This window comes from Uranotaenia lowii, chromosome 3 (genome assembly GCF_029784155.1).
Source record: "Uranotaenia lowii strain MFRU-FL chromosome 3, ASM2978415v1, whole genome shotgun sequence".
Lineage (NCBI taxonomy): Eukaryota > Metazoa > Arthropoda > Insecta > Diptera > Culicidae > Uranotaenia > Uranotaenia lowii.
In genome coordinates, this window is record NC_073693.1 from 277,228,007 (window position 1) to 277,248,364 (window position 20,358).

Genomic DNA, 20,358 nt, shown 5'->3' on the forward strand with positions numbered 1-20,358 from the left:
AGATTGATTCTAATTTTTCATAATAATCCTTTGAATTTAAATACTTATTCTTTATATCGATTTTTATTTGATTTTGGTCAAAACAAAGCTATGACGATCTTTACATGTTTTCGTTGGTTCATTAGAATAATATTTAAAATAAAAATATATAAAAAAGTGGCTAGCTTGAAACAGTGACAAATCTATATAAAACTGCCCAACTGGTTGTACCATATTTGAAAGACATTCGTTTCCAAAACCTTTTGAAACTTTCAGGTAAGGAAGAAGAGTTGAATTATTTTAAAATATTTGAATTTAATTTTGTGTATATTTTTTCATTTAAAAATAATTTCATTTATCGGTCAAAAAATTTAGCTTTCATAGTCTTTCAGTAGTATTTCACAATACTTTATTTCTATTTATAGATCTGATCTGAATCCGGTAGACAAAATTTCTCAATATCTTTGGTGCATAAAAGTCTCCAATTTTTCCACCTGAATAATGATTAATTTGTGTAATTAATTATTTCCTGATGAACCATTGGAAGTTTTCAGGAGCAAGAATAAGTAAAAATTCAACAAATTTGTTAGTGTATTTTGTTCGCAAATAGATCAATTTTCGTTCGATAAGAAAGAACCTCTTCTGTATGTAATGCGGCAAATATTCAGAGATGTCGATTTTACTAGCTTCTGCCAATATCTAAAATTTCTACAAAAGAAGCTGGTTTTTGACAAAATTTTAGCACCAGGCATATTTGTCTGACCAGTTGTTCAAATCAAAGTGTCTTTTCTCGACCTTTTGAAAGAAAAAATCGATGAGTGTGACCCGGTTTGCTTTGCTACACATTCTGAAATTGGAGGAAATTTTAATCAAAATTATAATTCAAATTTGTTAGTTCGATATCATATATTTAAATTTCGAAATCATTATATATTAACACCTTGAAATGAAAGTTGTAATTTGAGTTTTGAATTCCAATACAAAATTATCCTTTTTTTCTCAAATATTCTTCCCTGTTCTCAAAACCTGACCTAAAATTTGTTTTCCAATAATAATTATGTATGCAAAACTAAGTATCTGGATTTATTAATTCATATTTAAGTTCCTTAATTCTGTCAAAATAAATGTTTTACTTGTATTAAACTCTTCTCCCGAACCATATTTTTGGTCCCATTTACTTTATTAGTTTCTAAGTCATTTATAATAAAATTTTGAGATTCCCCCTTTTAAAAAAACCAAGAAAACATTTCTAGTACTCGAATCCCTTCTATGCAAAATTTGTTCGATCATTTCTCGAGTTATTCATATAAATATAGGTGCACACTCCTCCCTTTTCTGACTTCCCACTAAAAAGAAAGAAGGAGTCTAAAATTCTCTTTACACATTTCCTTGACCCTAACTATGATTTTATATCGATGAGCTGACGTTAAATCAATAAAGCACAATTACAATTACAATTACACATGCTTTACTATGACAAATTCGACCACATTAGCATGAATTGTTACTCAAAAATTTGTATGAGAGCTCCCTCTTCCCTATTCACCATCCCAAATACTCACCCCTACAAATAATTGTTCAAACATTTCTCGTATCCAAATACCCTCACATGCCAATTCTGGTTCCATTTGCTTGACTTATTCTCGAGTTATGTAAAAAGTTGTAAAAGAGCCCCCCTTTCCCCTTCCTATTTCCCCTCTGAAAAAGTGAGGATTACCAAATATTCATGAATATATTTCTCGAAGCCAAATACCTTCTCATGTCAATTTTAGCACCATTTGCTTGACTGGTTCTCAAGTTATGCAAATATTTCTCTTTTTTTTTTGGGAGAACCCCTCCCCCCTTCCAGTTAGAGGGAGGGATCTCGAACTGTAATAGAAACCTTCTCCAGCCTCAAAGGCGCCAACCTACTTAGCTTTAAGCAAATCGGTTTAGTAGTTTCTGAGTCTATAGGGAACAGACAGACAGACAGACAGAAATCCATTTGTACATATAGATTTGATTTTGTACTAAAGTCCCTGAATAAAGGGTTGAATTTCCTTCTACAAAAACTAGGCCTAAAGATCCATGTAGAAGCATGGAGTTCTTCGAGGAATGATGAAAACGATGGGTTATTAAAACATTGTTATACCCTTAATTTCATGATTCTTAATTTATCAAATTATTTTAAACAAAAAAATCATGTGTACATCATGAAAAAAAATATTTAAAAAAAGGGATTTTCCTTTTTTTTCTAAACAAAACTTATTGCTTAACCTGTACCTTTTTGGGAAAAAATCGGGATTATCTCGTGTTTACTTCTTCAAATACGGCAATGGCCCCAGGAAAATTGCTCAAATAGTACTAACTTTACGCCTTGAAATGGTTCCAAATCATAAATTCCAAAAGGTTCTGTACTAGAATGACGGGAACCATTCCTTTTTTAAAGTCAATATTTTAAACGTGTAATGAACCACTCTAAAAATGATGGAAACATTTGCTGCTGCCACTACTAGCTGCTGGCACCTGAATCTGTTGCCCGGCTGTGTTGCTTCTAGTAGTTGTTTAGTTGTTAGTAGGTACATTCATTTGACATCTAATTTTCACTATGTCGCCGTTCTCTTTGCCTTTACAGACAACAAGCAACGTCCCAATGGCGTAACGACGCCCGTGTTAACGATGGAGGATGCCAACGGAAAGTGCATTGGCAACATTTCATCACCGCCACCTGGTGGAGGAGGAGGAGACGAGTCTAATGGCGGTGGAGCAGACGGTTCAGAAACCGATCGAGGTGGGGCTGACGACGGGAACCAGAATAATAATAACAACAACGGCAACCTGCCACCGCACTGTAGCAGCACTTATTCGGCCTTCAAGCGGGGCAATGTCATCAAGGGCATCCTGTGTCCGTCGATGACCAACTCGTTCCGGGCCCCGTCCCTGGAACGATCCTATCTGACCTATTCCCACCGGCAGCGCCAGAAATCGCTCATCCTGGTCAACGTGGTCGACTTGGTGCTCAAAATTGTCCTAGCCTCGGTTTGGATCGGTTTCAATCATCCTACGGTAAGCTAAAAAAAATTGCCTGTTTTGGTCACTCTCTGGAGCCACTATTTACTGTCTAATTTACGATACTATTTTAACCACTATTTTCGTTATAAAAACTTCCTTTTTCAGACTATCCAAGCACACGAAATCACCTGGTCCGTGTGCTGTGTGATATCGAACTTCCTGATCTGTGTGCTGGGAAGCTGGCGACTTTTCGCCAACAATTATCTCCATTGGGCTGCCGTCTGCACCTGGTTGCTGCTCAATCTTCAAGGTTTCGTCGGCGAAGGCTTAGGCTTCGCTGAACGGGAGTACCTGATCTGGTACGTGCTGTTCATCATCTTTGTTCCGTATGCGATGCTTCCACTTCCGCTCAAGTGGTGCATGATTGCCGGATCGGTTTCAGCCGTGTGTCACCTGATCGTGACCACCATCAACAAGTTCCTGCATGAAACGGTACGTCTTTTAAACCAAAAACAAATGAGGCCCTTGGAGCCAAAGGTTTATAAGTGCAAAATTGAAAAATCGAGATAACCATCTGGAACAAATCCTTGACTGTCAAACATCATATGCTATTTTAATCATAATTTTATTTCATCATTTTCTTATGTTTTGATCTCGTTGAAAAAATCCTGCTTACTAAAAATTACTTTTTGTTTGGAGCCAAAGGGGTATAAGTGCAGCACTTATACCCCTTTGCCACCAAGCAATTTTTTTATACCTTTTTGCCACTAGCCCAAATGTCATTTTTACTAAGAAGTGTTCTTTTTTTTGCATCGGAACGAAATTCAAAAAATGAAGTTTAATTTGCACTTCAAAAGCAAATCATGTTTGGAAATTTACCATCAACAGTTAATCATTTCATTGCATTTAGTGATAATTCTAGTGAACAAAATATTATCAAGTTTTGTATTTTCTATTTGTATTCTAACCCCAATAAATGAATCGCAATTTTCTGATTTATGGTCATAATTATATGGAGTATGCCGCAAATTTCGGGCAAGGCTCAATATGAATTTGTACGAGATGATTGAGCTAACGTTGAAGCGCTAGTCGTAAATGTACATCAACCCATAATGAGCCGAAGTCCATTCCAATGTCTAATTTATCAAGAAAAGCCGCAGGACACAGGCTATGATTGAAAATTCATGGAAAATACCCTTTACAAATAAATCTTATAATAATCTTGATGAAAAAATGTTGTTTGAAAAGATTTACTTCAACCTGATAAGTCAAAGTTGATCTTTAGACATAACATCTCTCGTTAAACTGTACCAAGGTACATTTTCCGTCATAACAGTATAAAATGAATATGTTAATAAATTATTTGACTTTCACCTCATTGAATCCCTATGTTTTCTGAATCAAATCAACAAGACAAAATCACTTGAAAACAGAAATTTGTTGGTGGCAAAGGGGTATACTTGATTTTATTTGGCGGCAAAGGGGCATGTGTTTGTGCAAAAATCAAAAATCATGTGTCGCCTCAATTCACGTCAAATAAACGTTGTTTTTGTAAAAAAATGGTGTCAAATGATTTGTTTTTATTTTCGAAGATCAAACTCATTGAAAAATTTCATTAAAAATATCTAGGAAATTTTTTGGAACATAACGGACTTTAAGTGCTGTTTTCTCGAAATCAGCTTTTATGCACTTATACCCCTTTGGCTCCAAGGGCCTCAAATTTGAAAAAAAAAATTCAAAAAAGAAGAGCCTACAATTGTTGACAATGGATTTATGGGAAAAATATCATAATAAAATTTGAAAAATCTCTAAATCATTGTTTACATGCCATTTTAAACTTCAATTTTCCCTAGGATAGCATTTAATTTTTCCAATACAGTGGTAGTAAAAATTTAAAAAAAATCAGATGAGAATTGTAATTATTGTAATTCTTGTATATTTATTTTTATTTTTGTTTATTTTGGAAGTTTCTAAAAAAAATATTTTCTTTTATTCTGATCTTGATTAAAGTTCTTAAATCCTTAATCCCGTTTTCTTCTCATAAGGCCGTGCGAAAGGGGAAGGGGTCAGGGATTTAGCCCCCGTCTATGGAGATTTTTTCCAAGTAAAATTTTAGTTCAAGAAATGAATTTATCGTAGTAACGGTAAACTACTTGATCCCAGAAGGTATTTAAAAATAAGTGTTAACTAATATTTCATATAATTGGCTCGCTTCTGGCGCAAGGTTGCCGAAATCATAGAAAAATCTATAATTTAACAGAGTTTTAAGAACATTTTTATCACACATTCTGTGTCACAGAACACAAAATTTTGGAAATATTCATAGATTTCACAGATTTTTTTTTTAAATTTTTACGTATTTCTAAAATTATAATTTTGATGTCAATATAAATTTTGGATTTTTTACTTTGTTTTGGAAAAAAACATTATAAGATTGGAAATGTATATTGACTTTTCTCAAGTAAAATGTAAAAAATACTAAACTTTTCATGGCTTTTCAAAGATGTTTATGCTATTTGCATCACAGAAATCCATCACAGAATTTTTGGGTGAAACCACAGAAAGTCTGAATTTTTTTTCGCAAAAACACAGATTTGTTTTTCGGCAACCTTTCTCCGGTGGACTTAGTCTTTTATCACTATAGGCCTGAAACGTTTTACTGTATGACACTTTATGACGTTCACAAGTTGATACTTATATTTAATTGTGAATTTCGAATACCAATCCCACAATCCTTTTGATTTTTGACAATGTATTTTCTATGAAAAAGGGAACTTAACAAGTTCAGAATTTAAAACCAACCCTTTTAACTTCAAAATTCATCCATCATGAAATATTCTTTAAAAACCCAATTTCATATTCAAATATAGTTTTTCTTGTTCTTCAAAATTCTGAACACCACATTCAAAAGGATTTCGATAAACTACACAAAGCTGCGAAATTAACATTTTTCGAAGATGCAAAGCATTTAGGAGCTTATTTTGATTAACTTGGATGCCCTCGATAAAACATGGATTAATTCTTTTAGTCTATCAGCTTTAGATTGCTAAATAACATTTGAGAAAATGATGAAAATCATTTAAAATTGTTTGCACTGTCTTTTACAGAAATGTAATACATTAAAGTTTAAAAAAAGGGTGTAAATAAATGTTCAAATTTTCCGAAGACGACAAATAATTAAGACTCTATAGATTTTTTTTTTAATTTTTTATTCCTCCTCCTGAAGTTTTGAACCAAAAGGATGTTTAGATGATTTGAGAAGTCCAAAATCAAATCGTTTAGCAGTCTTCAACAAATTTGTTAAAATAAATAAACCATTAATTTTCCAACTTCCTTTAGCAATTTCAAAAATATTTATAATGATATCTTTTAAAACTTCTTCAAATTGTAGAACTTATCTTTTTTAGATCATTTTTCCTCGGAAATAAGAATTGTTTTTAATGAAAGGAGGATAAACTAATCCAGAACCAATTTTTTGTCTTTTATGTAGGTTTGTTGTTTCATCAGTAATCAATGATTGATTTCATTCAAATCTGATTATTTTAAACTAATAAACGCCATATCAGCAAAACTAGAGGTGATAGATAAAACCTGACAAATGATTCGAGTTCAGGAAGCCAGAATTTTCCAACTCAATGATTCAAACAGAGGCACCTAAAATGCAATTCCCTTAAGTTATTTCCTTCTTAAATGTTAAGAAGCTTTTGTTTTATTTGAATATTTTGTTTTAATTTTCAACAAATTTACTGAATTATGTTGTCCTTTTCAATTTTTTTTAAAAACGTTTCTTCGTTTATCAATTCTGATTTAAAGTGTTCTGAAAACATAATCTACTTAGAATAAGGTTGCCAGATTGCCCGATTTTATCCGGGTTTGTCCGGATACTTAATATAAAATTTGAGAACAGTCCGGCCCTATCCGGTTGTCCGAGTTTCATTAAATAATGCCCGGATTTTGCCCGGATTTATTCACTTTATTTGGAAAATGTGTTGTAATTTTTTTTTATGCCTCCAGAACGAAATATTTTGAACAATTTTTTTTTTAAATAATCATGACAGTTTTTTGGAAGCCTCAAATACGATGTTGAAGTATAAACATTGCGGTGCCTAGCCTAGTAGTAGTGAGAGAAAAAATGACGGGAATTTAGACCCTTTCGAAACGGACCTAAAATGGTCTTTAGGAGAGATAGCCTCTGTTCACTATAGAGAACGTTAGAGAATGTACACTCAAAGTTTATGTTCTCTTCTCTTTCGTATTCAATACCCCATCAGTTTACTACAAGACGTCAAAGTAATCGGTTGTACAACTGAGTTCTCTTAGCTTTTTCCATACCAAGTAGTGATGTGATACAAGTATCTGAAGCTTTTGATTTTTGAGGTTATAAAGGCCACGTGAAATAATGTCGGAACCTAAAATCAGGATTCACACTCTTCGATTTTCATTCGAAAAGGATGCAGCAGAACCAACTGAAGCAGAAATGTTCCAGTTCTGTAAGGACAGATGCTTCAAGCCGGAAGATTTGTATTCGGTACACAAAGAAAGAGAATCACGATCAATCCTTGTCAAATTTAATAATGAGCTGTTGCTGAATTCTTACGTGTGTAATCTGCGACCAGTGCATACTTTTTCATATGTAAATGGAACCACTACTGAAGTTGCAATGACGGAAGCTGGAGTTAACCTTAGGTACGTAAGAATTTTTAATCTTCCTCCTGAATTGGAAGATAGTGAAATATGTAACGCATTAGCACCTTTCGGAACAATAAGAAGTCAGGTACGAGAGAAATATCATAGAAGCACAGGTTACCCCGTGTTCTCTACAGTGAGAGGGGTATACATGGAGATCAGCAAGGAGATTCCCTCAAAGCTTCGATTTGGACACTTCCAGGCCAGACTTTATCACGACGGAATGGTGAACAAGTGTTTTTTGTGCCAAAGTAACGAACATTTTAAGGTTAACTGCCCACGACGGAATGGTGAAATGAAACGTGTCTCGGTTCAAGGTCGTTTGTACAGCAGTATAGCAGCTGGAACTCAAGTTGCGGAAACGCTTTTGTCCAACCCAGAAAGTGATCAGCCAAAAGAAAGCTCTTCGATAGCACTCACTAAGACCAAAAGCTCAATGCAAACGATAACGCCCACCAGAAAAGCAAAACCAGAAGAATCAACGCAACCAGCGCAGAGTGTCGATGAGCACACAACGGAAAATTCGCAAACAAGTACTGTAGCGCAACGGATGGTTCCAGAGCTTTCATCGTCGGAGCAATGGAAACGAGTTCCAAAGCGTGGAAGAAAACTCAAAAAAAATGAAGACAATGAAAGCCAGTCATCAAATGGATCGGAAGCTGGAACACCAATCTTTGTGCCAGACAAGGTATTTTTCCTGGAATTTGAACAGAAAAGAACGAGGAGTAAATGTAAACAATTGAAAATAGAATTGAAACAGGAAAAAAGCCAGAGCATCGTAAAAAGAAGTGGATTGTGCCGCTCAAAAAGTAAATAGATAAATATTTGTAAGTGAATATTCGTTTTTATTCTCGCTGTATTCAGTAACTGGAATATAGTTGAGAAAATAATTTAGAAATGATGAGCGAGTGAAAAGAAAAAAAATTAAAAATATTTACAGAAATGAAAGGCAAGTGATGATAATATAGTTAATGTACTGTAGTTTTAGTTTTAGTTATGTAATTTTATTTTTAATATCAATAAAAAAAAAAAAAAAAAAATACTGGAGCCAATCACCGACTCATGGGGGGGGGGGGTTTTGATGACTAATTTTTACCTATGATGTTTTGTTCAACAACACACGAATAAAAAATATTAAAACAAATTTTGTTTTTAACTATATGATTATACGTTTTTGAGTACTCATTAACAGTTTTCATGAGAAAGTACAACTTAAGAGAAGACACGAATGCCACAAGGATGGTAAAGTGTCATTTGCAATACCTTAAAACAGTAACTTTTTTTTCATCGATGATTAAATTTTTTGAATTTGTTAAAAAGTCTGGTAAATCAATTTATTTGATTTGAGTATAAAATAAGTTCTTTTTAGGGTAGCTTTCGATTTCTTAAAAAAAAACTTATTCTTTACTCAAATCAAACAAGCCCAATCTTCCAAACTCTTTTGCAAATTCCAAGATTCTAACCTTTGATGAAAATAAATAAAATTTTCAAAAAAAAAAACTTTTTCGAATCAAATTTGCTTAGTGCAAACTTGAACTAAATTTATGATTTTAATTTGAAATTTGACTTTAAAAACTGGAATATTAATAACGTTAAACAATACACCAAAAAAGTGCAGTTTTTTAGGTAAAAATAAGGTACATGATTCTTGAACAGGGCATAATTTTCATAAATAATCAGTTCCATTTTCATAAAGAATCAGTTTGAGATATTTTGCATGAATCAAAAACTTAGAAAATTAAATCAAATCCTACTTTATATTTGTGATTTTCAGCTGAATTGTGTGTACAAACTTTTTTATTCAGAACTTTGAAATTTGGAAATTGAATTGACAAGCAAATTTTTAAGTTAATGTTCTCTTGAATTTCTCAACAATTTTATGTTGATCGAAAAACTCATTCACTAGCTAAATCTTTTTCTGAATTTGAAATCTGAATTCTAAATCTGAATTCAAAAATAGAACTTTGAATTAGTTTCGAATTTCAATAAGATTTCCGAAATGTACAAAAAATACGATTTCCGAATCTTAATTCCAGATCAGAATTTCATGAGCCAAATCTTAGAGCCTTCATTCATGAATCTATTATTCAAATTCTGTAGTGCTGGTTTATTCTTAAATAATTATTTCAATGATTGATTTTAAATCTGTTTAGTGAATCTGATTTCAAATGAGGATTTCGAATGATGAATCAGAATCTGGTTTTCAATTTTGGATCGCTTCAAATGTTTAAATTTTGTGTTAGAATGAAGTTTAAGAACATCGAATTTGAATATAAAACAATTTTTTTCTGTTTCCATATCCGGAAAACTATTATCAAAATATTGAAAATGCAGGCTTGCAATTTCTCTAACGAGAATCACCGACGTGCTCGGTTTTCGATTCTCGGTAAAGATTCTCTGAAACGCACCGCAGGGATTTTAAGCCGAACCTCTGTAGAGAATCTGTAAATCAACACGACAGAGCGAACACACACTACAGTGAAAAAATGTTTTCACCACGGAGAGCGACAGCGACGGCAGCTGGCTTAGCTTGTTGCGTTTACCAACAAATACGAAGCTGTTTCACTCGCCCGAAACAATCAGCGTTTGTTGATGCTATTATTATGCACACCATCGTGTTTGTTTTTGTCTTTGCTTTTTCGTGGCTTGAACCAGCCTGTCCTGTGTTTTCACCGGGGTGCTCTACGGTGACGAATTGTCGCACGCCGGAGCTATTGGAATTAGGTGTGTGTGGCTTCCGAAACCGGGGTGCGAATAATGTGTGGAGAGAAACAAAAAAACTCACCCGGGTGATTTGCAGCTATCGCACGGGGGTGATTTATTCTCCGTTCTCCGTCTTTCTCGGTAGAGAATGGCATCTCTGTGAAAATGCATTTGATTTTCGAAAAACATGATTCAAATTTGATACGAAATGCAAAACCGAATTCGAACAAGGATTTCAAAGCAGCTTTTCATTCCTTATTTCTTATGATTATTCGAACTGAAAATCAAGAAACCTAAACTTGATACAAAATCAGAAATAAAAAAATATGTAGAAATACAATTTTGGTCTTATGAATATAGAACCAGAACCTCCAAAATGGGTTTAATTTAAAATTTAATATTCAAATCTGAATTTCTATGATAAGGATGCCAAATTGCCCAGTTTTCATCGGATTGGCCCGGATATTAAGTACAAAATTTGGAAAAAGTCTGGTCCGACCCAGTTGCCCAGATTTCATTGGAAAAGCCCAGATATTGTCTAGGTTTGTTCTTATTCTCATTCTTAAATCAAACTTTAAAAAAACAAATTTTGTTGTATTTTTTTTTTATATATGTGTCCAAAATTTTTGCAACAAGTTCCAAAATATGATCATAAAAGGGTTTTTAAGTTTTTTTTTATAGATTATTGATGAGCAATTTCAAGGCTTTGACCAAAATTTCCCGGTTTTGCCTGGATTTGGTCGACAATTTTGAAATCAAGTACCCGGATTTTGCCAGGTTTTTATATAAAACAGCCTGGATTTGTCCGGCCCGGATACATGCTGAAAAAAATCTGACAACCTTATTTTCAGGTTTTTGTATTAGTTTTTAGTTCAGATAGTTACTCTTGAATATCTTTGCTCTATTATCATAATTTGATTATGAATTTAAAATTTCTAGTGTAGAGTAGAATACCTCGCTTGCTTTTTTGGACCCTCAGGGGGGGGGGGTTTAACCCCCAAACCCCTCCACCCCCCCCCCCCTTCCTACGGCCATGACTGGAGCAATATGTAAATGTGGTAATTGAAATGATAGGGAATTCTTGCTTTATATACTTTTCTACCATATTCTCCACTTTATAAACAACACAGTTTGTACAACTGTCCAAACCAATCCGCCGTGTTGACTACATCGTCAAAATAAAACCCCCCAAATCAAACCGAAATAAAAGTTGTTTTAAGTTAAAGTTTAAATTCGCGAGTTTCAAAGTTTGTCCGAAATAGTGTTCCGGTCCCAAAACATACGATTTAAGACCTGTCGATGAGATTTGAGGAAAAACATTTTTTTCCTTGATTTTTGTTGAGTTATTTCTGGGTTTTGACCAAATTTGTCGGGATATTGCCTGGATTTTTGGTCGTCATTTTGACATCAAATGCTCGAATTTTGCCAGGTTTTTAAATAAAATTGCTTAGATTTCTCTGGCCCGGGTACGTGCTAAAAATTTCGGCAACTTATCTTAGAAGCCTATTAACCTAAATTTTGATTAAGAAAAACATGGTTTATTCCTTTTGTCCTTTCCAGAATTCAATATTTCATTTGGTGGCGACAGAATATTTAGAGCTAAAAATTTTTAAACTATAAAATCTGCGCTTGGTAATTAATGAACGTTTTCCTTATGTTTATTATTTAAAATCTGAATGAATCATTATTTTAAAACAATCTTTGAAAAGTTCGATAAATGAATAAAAGTAGCAGCTTAAATAAGGTTGAATTGATTTGATTTGTGATTTCAACATTTACAACAAAACTAGGAAATCCTTATTTTAAAGTTTATCAGTTTCTTATTGATTATTTCTTATTTCTTTTATTATTTTTTTTTATTTCTTATTAATTTTTTAATCCATCGAACGACAAGTCTGAAATGGATGGGATGAGAAAAGCACAAGGCACGATACTATAGTTTGTCAGGTAATTTGAAAACTAGTTGAAGGGAATTTACATAACACATTAAATATAGTTGATCAGAAAATAAAAGTAACGATAAGATCTCACCTCTAGAAATAAAATACAGTCAGTACCTATAAGCTTTCAATAATGAATTAAAAATGTTGTTTTCTTAAATACACACTTTTATTATTGTGAACTTCAAAAACGAACTTTTTATTTTGATAACTGGAAGAATTTGAATATGATATTATCTCTAGCCTTAATCACTGGCAATCATGAAAGAAAATTAAATATTTTATCGTTTTATCAAATAAAAATCAATCATCAATCATGTGTTCTGCAAAAATTCTTATTGGTTCAAATGGATATGTTTTTCCTAGTCAACAATTCACGTTTGAAATCATGATTAATTTTTTTTTCAAATTTCATATACCACGGAATTTTTCAATCAACCATTCAATTGAAAATTTAAAAAAAATGTAAATAAATAATAATTATTTTAATTTTGCAAAACAATTTTCAATCATGGTTAATTTCTTACTTGATCTGAAATCAATTTAGGATTTCTAATCTCACTTCTTTTTTCAATCTGGTGTTCTTATATGTAGATATTCTATTTCTGTGCACTGATTCTTATGCCCGAAGTTTAAAGTTCTGATTTTATTCGGAATTCCTATTCGTTTGTGGGATGGTCATTAGTAGAAAAATGGTTTTAGAAATCAATTTCCTTGTTTATTGTGCGTTTTTGGTAGTGAACCTACATGTAAGAGAAGCGAATTCTGAAACACAAAATTCCAGTCGGAACAAAAGAACTGTAAAAATCGATTCCAATCGATCCGAGCTTTTGTCGAAGGGCTTTTAGCTTTCTAATTGAAAACTCGACCAAGGAGAGTATTGTGATTTCTGGTTGCAGTTCAAGTAAATAATTTCTAAGCTTGTAATATGAATTTATGATTAAGAGCAATATTTTCACTGCTCTGGTGAATCGTGTCCGTAGTTACAAAACTATCTGTAAAAAACAAAATTCAAGTAATCATACCGTTTATCGTGATCCATAGGCAGATTCAATGTTGTTTTGTTGGATTTACTGAGCGTTCGCTTTAGAGCTTGAGCCAGAAAACAGTGCTAAGGATTTTTTTTGTTCAAGCTTTCAGCGATGTGGCCACATATATTATTTTAAGAGAGATCAGATGTCGCTTCTCTTATATGCAGGTTCACTAGTTTTTGGTATTGTTATTATTCCTAGCTAAATTTGAATTTCGAAACAAACGCCCCCCCCCCCCCTCCTTCCCCTACGCTGGTTTTCATGTATCCTGATTCCATGAATCAATATTCTGATCCTGATCTTCGATATTTGATTATGATCTCAGACAAGGCCGTGCGAACGGGAGGGGTTTTATGGATTTAAACCCACCCTCCCCCCCCCCCCATGAAGATTTTTTCCAAGTAAAATTTTCACCGAAGTAACGGAAAATTACTTGATGTTAAAATGTATTTGAAAATAAGTGTCAACAAGCAAGTCAGAAATTTTTCTCGCCTCTGGCGGAATTTAGTCTTCAATCACCACTAGCTTAAGACATTTTGATCTACGATACTATTCGACGTTAACAAATTGAAACTAAATTGCAATTCAATTAATCTTTTATATAGGAACTCAAAACTTGACATACAAAAACCATACCTCGTCTTCAGAATTGGTTTTTATTAAGAAGTGTAATTGAATGAGAACAGAGTTTGAAACGAACCATATATTTTTTTGAATCGTTATTTTAATTACAAATGTTATGCTGATATAAAAATTCTTCTAGAAACCAATTTCGACTAAATTTTATTAAGTGTTTTTTTGTTTTTCTAAATGCTCAACACAACACATAATTTACACAAGTCCACAAAATTTTTCCGAAGTGCAATGAATTAAAAAGGTAATTTCGACTAATTTGGGAACCTTGAATCTGAATATGCAATATTTCTATCAGCTTGTTATTAAAATGACTTTTAAAAAAGTAAAAAGTATTTGAGAAATTTAGTTTTAAATGAATTATCAACTTTCCTCAAGAATTCAAGTATTTATGATTTCTGCGAAAAAAGTTATAGAAGTTTAATGTAACTTTTTTACTTATTTTCATTTATCAAATTTTTAAGAAGTTTTAAACTTAAAAAACGTTAATTGAAATCAAGTTTTTTTATACTTTCTACAGTTATGTCAAAAGTACTTGTAATGACATCTTCCATTTTTTTTTAAATTGTTAAATTTTACATTTTTTAGATCATGCATCATTTTCATCATAATAATATCCCTTAATTTGATGAAGTATGATAAACAAAATCAGAATCAGATTTTTTCGTATACGTAGGTTTGTTAGTTAATCAGTTTTCAATGTTTGATTTTACTCAAAACTGATACGTTTTAAAACTCCTGATCACTAAAACTCAAAGCGTTCGACCAAATTTGATAAAAGATTCGAGTTCACAACGCTAAAATCTATCAAATCAATCATTAAACAAAGCACCAAAATGTTGATGCCTTGATACATCAACTAAATTATGTAAATTCTTATAGTGAAACGTGTTTATTTAAAAAAAACCCCTCCTGAAATGTTTAAAAAAACTTTTTTTTTCATTTTGCCGAATTTTAAAGTCGAAATTTTAAATTATAGAAATAAAATTAATTATTTTTTTTAATTCTAATGTTTTGTGTACTTGACACATAAGCCCTTAAGTCTTAATTTTTAATAAGAAAATCAAAGTTTCAACTTTCTGTTCTTTCCAGTACCCAATATTTCAATCGAAGGTGACAAAATACTCAAAGCTTGTAATTTTAAACTTTAAAATTTGTGAATGAAAATAAAAAAAAATTTTTTAGAAAATATCGTCTTTTATGAATCAATGTTTTTTAAATAAATCTTCGAAAGTTTGAAACATGATTTGAAGTAGGTAGCAACTTTAAACTTAATTTTAATGCGAAATGTTAACTAACTTTGTATTTGCTTTGTTCTTACAATATTTTTTGTAACTTGGAACTTCTTATCTTTTAATTTCCTAACATATCCTTGTAAGTATAATTGAACATGTATTTTGATCTTCAAAAATGAACTATTTATTTTTCTATAAATAGGTTTTTTCTCTGACTTCTTTCAATGGCACTTTTCAAATATTTAAGAATAAATATATCTTTTCTTCTTTTTATCAAATAAAATTAAACCACCAATCATTGAATAAATTTTCCAAAGTTCAAATTGTTTTTTTCAGTTATCGAAAATTCACATTTTTAATCGCGATTGATTATTTTTGTTAAAATTTTAAACACTACAGCGGAATATTTCAATCATTTTTCAGTTGAAAATAAAAAACAGAATTTTAATTCAGATGAATAAAAATTAAAAATTAGTATCATTTTCCTAAAAACTAATCATGGTTAGTTTTTAACCTGATTGGATATTTATTTTAGAATTCAGATTTCTTTTAAGCTCTGTGTTTCGAAAACTTTTATTTTAAATTAGCTAAGAAATTGTTTTGAAACAAATTTCTAGTTCAGAATAAAGAACATAATTTAAAAAAAAATCAATGACTTACCGAAAATTTGAAACTTCCGTTCAGGTTTGATTCGAAAGTTTTTTGTTTTATCATACGAATTTATTTTTAGTTTGTTTGATCATTTTTTTATTGTTTATTTTTGGTATTTTTATTATTTTTAGCTAAATATGAAATTCGAAAACCAACAACCATCCCCCCCCCCCCTCCCCCCAATGGACGGGTCCTTCGCACGGGCCCGATCTCAGATACCGAATTCGAATCCTGATATAGGATCAGATTTCCTGATCAGGATCTCAAATCTCGATTCTCCAAATACATCCTGAATACTCATGTTAATCCCGATTTACGATCCCGGGTCCTGACTCAGGCTTTTGAACTATGATCCGATTTTTTTTTCTTAAATCTAGATCCTGAATCCTTATCCTAAACCATGACCTTAGTCCTGATCGCTGATCCTGACAATTTTCCTGGATTCAGGTCCCAGACTCAGGTCTCAGATTCAAGATCCTTGATCTGATCCCTGATGCTGAATTCTGATTCCAGATTCTGATGCTGACTATGAGATCCAAATCCGGATTTTAATTCTGGTCTGTTCTTTAAACCAGTTCCGGATTCCCGAATTCAGATTCTGGATGCTTTGATTCCATATCCTTATACTGATACCAGACTCTAGACCCTGATCCTAATCTTGAACCCGAATCCTGATGCTGATTCTGGATCCTACTCCATTTCTCAGGTCCTAATTCCCGATCACTATTAAGGATTAAGGATCCGAATTAAGGATCATTCGGATTCTGATTCTGAATCTTGAATCTTGGACTTGGGTTCCGCTCTTAATTTTGACCCTAGATCTTGGGTCATGATCCTGCACCTCGATCTACATATAGATACAGGATCATGATTGCAGATTAATATCATTATTTTGAATCCTGATCGTAGATTCCATTGCTGATAAATACTAGAATCTCATTCTGGATTCTGATTGCGAATTGTTAAGCTAATCTTTGATCCTGAATCCGAAAGCTGACCCCAGTGCGATCCTGATCCTGATCGATCTGATTCTTATTCCGGATTCAATAATCTGGATTTTAAGCTCACAGGTCTAAGATCTTGAAACTGGACTGGGATTCAGGATTCCCCATCTAGAACTCTCATTCTGATCCGGATCCTAGCTCCGAATTCTGAGCCCGAATTTCGATCCCGACTTGATAGTAGATTCTCATATTCTTTCGATTACATTCTTTCGCTTTTGATGGCAACAGTGGAAACTTCAAAACCGTCTCAAGATTTCAAATGATTATTTTTAAGTTACAAAAATACACAACCATAGACAAATGCTTTGAAATAGATGTCCGTGTAAGAGAAAAGTATTTACAAGATCAAATCTATCAACTTCATGAAATTTGATGTTTTTATTCAACGTTTGCAAAAATCGATTTCAATATCGTCTTTTTTTTATACTTTTCTGATAGTACAATAAATTTACCTACAAAGATTTAAAACTTTACCTGTCCAATACCTACATGTACATGATGCCTAATAGGGAAACAAGTATAAATTTTTCTTATTTTTTAAAACTTTGAAATGTATTGTTATGATTGTTTTTTTTTTTCAATTTCTAAGTCCGAAAATTTTCTTGTAAAAACAGTACAGAACTAAAAATATGTATTAGATAGCTAAGAATTTCCATTCCTTTGATCCATATCTCTTAAAGAATCAGATTGAGGACTTAATATAAAAATCAGGATAGCGTTTCAAAAGCAATCGTATTATTAGTTAGTTGAGAATACAAAGTAGGGCAGCTTACCTACTTGATTTGATGAACCGACTGAAAGCTGAAAATTTTTATAATAAAAATATCTTAAAAACCTACTTGGTTTCCTGGTAACAGTTTTATAATACCGTAAGATGTTTTCTGATTAAGATGTCTTCTAAAGTTATAACTTTTGTGAAGCAATGATTCTCCGAGATTTTTTATTTATACTCCCATAAACAGTGTTGCCGTAAAACGCGATGAAACGTCCTCAGAAGACACTCTTATTCCTCAGAAATTCTCAAAATTTGCACTTTGTAACACAAATTATCAACCAATCTTCAACAGGACACAACCTGCATCATCCGGCAGATGATTGCCAACTCGTTGCTGTATCTGGCCATTAATTTTGCCGGAATGTACACCAAATATCTAACGGATCGGGGCCAACGGTTGGCGTTCATCGAAACCCACAAGGCCATGGAGCACAAACGGGAATCAGAAAAGGAATATCAGAGAACCCAAAGGTTGCTGGATTCAAGTAAGTAAAATATATCAGTGTTGCGTTTTGCTGAAGTGTCACTTGGCCACTAGCCAAGTCACATGCTACTCTATTGTTTGAAATTTGAATCAGCTTCCGTATTAAAGCGGAAGCGGGCTTATCATTGCTAGGAAAAAATCGTCGTAACAAAACAAAGTTTCTCCATTAATTAACCCCCTTGCGCCCTTTGTTTATAATTATTCGACGGAAAGTCTTCTAACTGCGGCAAAATTTCATCAGAAAAAAAAACCTCCGGTCAATTGTCTTTTTAAGCAGTCCACACCAGCAAAAACCGACAGATGCCAAAATCGCAAACGAACCCTTATCGATTGGCTGCTCTTAAGCGCTGCTAATTATATGGAGTAGAAAGTCCAGCACAATTTCCGGTTGGCCAACCCCGTTGATGGCACTGAACCCGCCGAAGAAGTTGATTAGGTTTGATTTGATTAGGTTGCCAGCCTCCAAAAATAGGAGACCTGAACACAATGAGTTCTAGTAATTTTAATATGGGAAAACAGAAGGGGCCGGTTGCTTTTTTAGCTAATGGCTCTTTCCTAAGCGTAATTCGATGATGCGGACAAATTCTGCCCTAACAGCTGATTGCTAAAAATAAACATTTAAAAGTTTACCGGTTTTTCTTCGAAACCGTCTATAGTTTAATGATTCTCTGCAGAAGCTTACGTTACTAACCTAAGGTTAGATTGAGCAAAACATCAAAACCCTTTAGCCCTAAAGTAAGAACAGTAAAATATTTTTACCAAATCTGGAACTCGAATCCTCCGCATAAAAACCAAGTCACATCCCTGCCGTCAAATATCAAACATTTTTTGAGAAAATCGAGAAAAACGAATCGCCAAAACTGCGTTTTATACGTATTTCAAAGTGATACAGAACAATTTCAATAATCCGTATAATTTTAAAGCGACATTCCTCAGATTTGGAATAAAATCATATTTCAACATGACAATCTATTTAAAATAAAATAGAGAAGCCCCCCACCTTCCCTTTCTCAGAAAAGGAGTCTTAATGAAAGAAGTTATCGAGGCTTTTTGATAAATACAATTTGAAAACAAATGTCAACATGTACATTAATTTAAAAACTTGAGAAATTATTTAAAATTTGTACAGTAAAACTTATTTTTCATAAATTTTACATTGTTTTTTATTACAAATAAATTTGTTTGTGTGGTGAAATCAATGTATTATTTATTTCAAAGCTGTGCACTCGAACTTTACTAGCGGACCGGAAATTGTTTTTAATGTACAAAGAAATACTTATCTTCGGAAGTTTCTTTGATGGGATCATTAAATTTTTTTCCCCACTCTAATTCAATTAAAGAACGAAATTTGTTCCAAATACCCAACAAGACTAAGGATAAATGTCACTCCGACGGAGAATCGTCAACTCAAAACAAACATTTATACGCCGAACTGACGCATATCCATTTGTAGCAATTGTACAAATTTTACGCAAAATGAAGAGTTGTGTTTCAAAAGGCTGCATTTGTCACCTATTTTGCATAAATTCTTCAGATCACATTTCATGAAAAGTCCCAGATAAACGAATAAAGAGGGAAAAGAGAAAATCGCTTTTATTAGCTTAAACAAAAATGGTTTAATGCGTCACTTCGACGTAACACGGCAGATCCTGCTGCGTCACACAAACACTATGAGTAAATAGACAACGAATTAACTAAATTTGTTGATTTTATTTTTAAATGACTTTCTGGGTCTTCAAAGGTGATGGAAAGTATTAAGGGGGGTAGGGTCTAACACTTACAAAAAATCGATTTTTTTATTTTTTTTATTTTCTTATTGTAAAACATTCCAAGAATGTTGTGTCAAATTTTCAGTCAACTGAAGCAAAACTGTAAAAATTAGAGGCCTTTATCTCCTCCTATCTAATACTGCAAGAAAGCAAGAGCAGAAACTTCAAACGCGTTTTTCTCGAAAGCACATTTTTAAAGTCCGTGGACATCGTCATTTGAAAACTACTTATCCGATTCTTTTCAAATTTGGAACATATTTTCTACATAAAAAATACCAGACCCCAACGTTTTTGTTTTTTGTTTTTTTTTTTACTTTGGGGAGATTTTACAGGTGAAAAATGGCGGATTTTTCGTGAAAAATCGTAGTTTTTACTTCAAAAGCCACAAAAATTTCATAAAATTTTTTTAAGTTAAATAAAAACGTTGGGGTCCAGAAAAACATCTATTAAAAATATTTTGCTCTGATTTTTTGACTT

The 20,358-nt window shown here is 32.7% G+C and overlaps 1 protein-coding gene across 1 annotated transcript in view; it reads left to right on the forward strand.

Moving 5' to 3' along the window:
• Window positions 1–19,565, forward strand: part of LOC129753466 (adenylyl cyclase 78C-like) — a 61,526-nt gene extending 41,961 nt beyond the window's left edge. Inside the window, exons 2-5 of the mRNA XM_055749285.1 lie at window positions 2,594–3,024; window positions 3,136–3,462; window positions 17,921–18,113; window positions 19,453–19,565. Of these exons, the coding sequence (XP_055605260.1) occupies window positions 2,594–3,024; window positions 3,136–3,462; window positions 17,921–18,113; window positions 19,453–19,565 (1,064 nt within the window). The remainder of the gene's footprint in view (window positions 1–2,593; window positions 3,025–3,135; window positions 3,463–17,920; window positions 18,114–19,452) is intronic.
• Window positions 19,566–20,358: the final 793 nt, after the last annotated feature.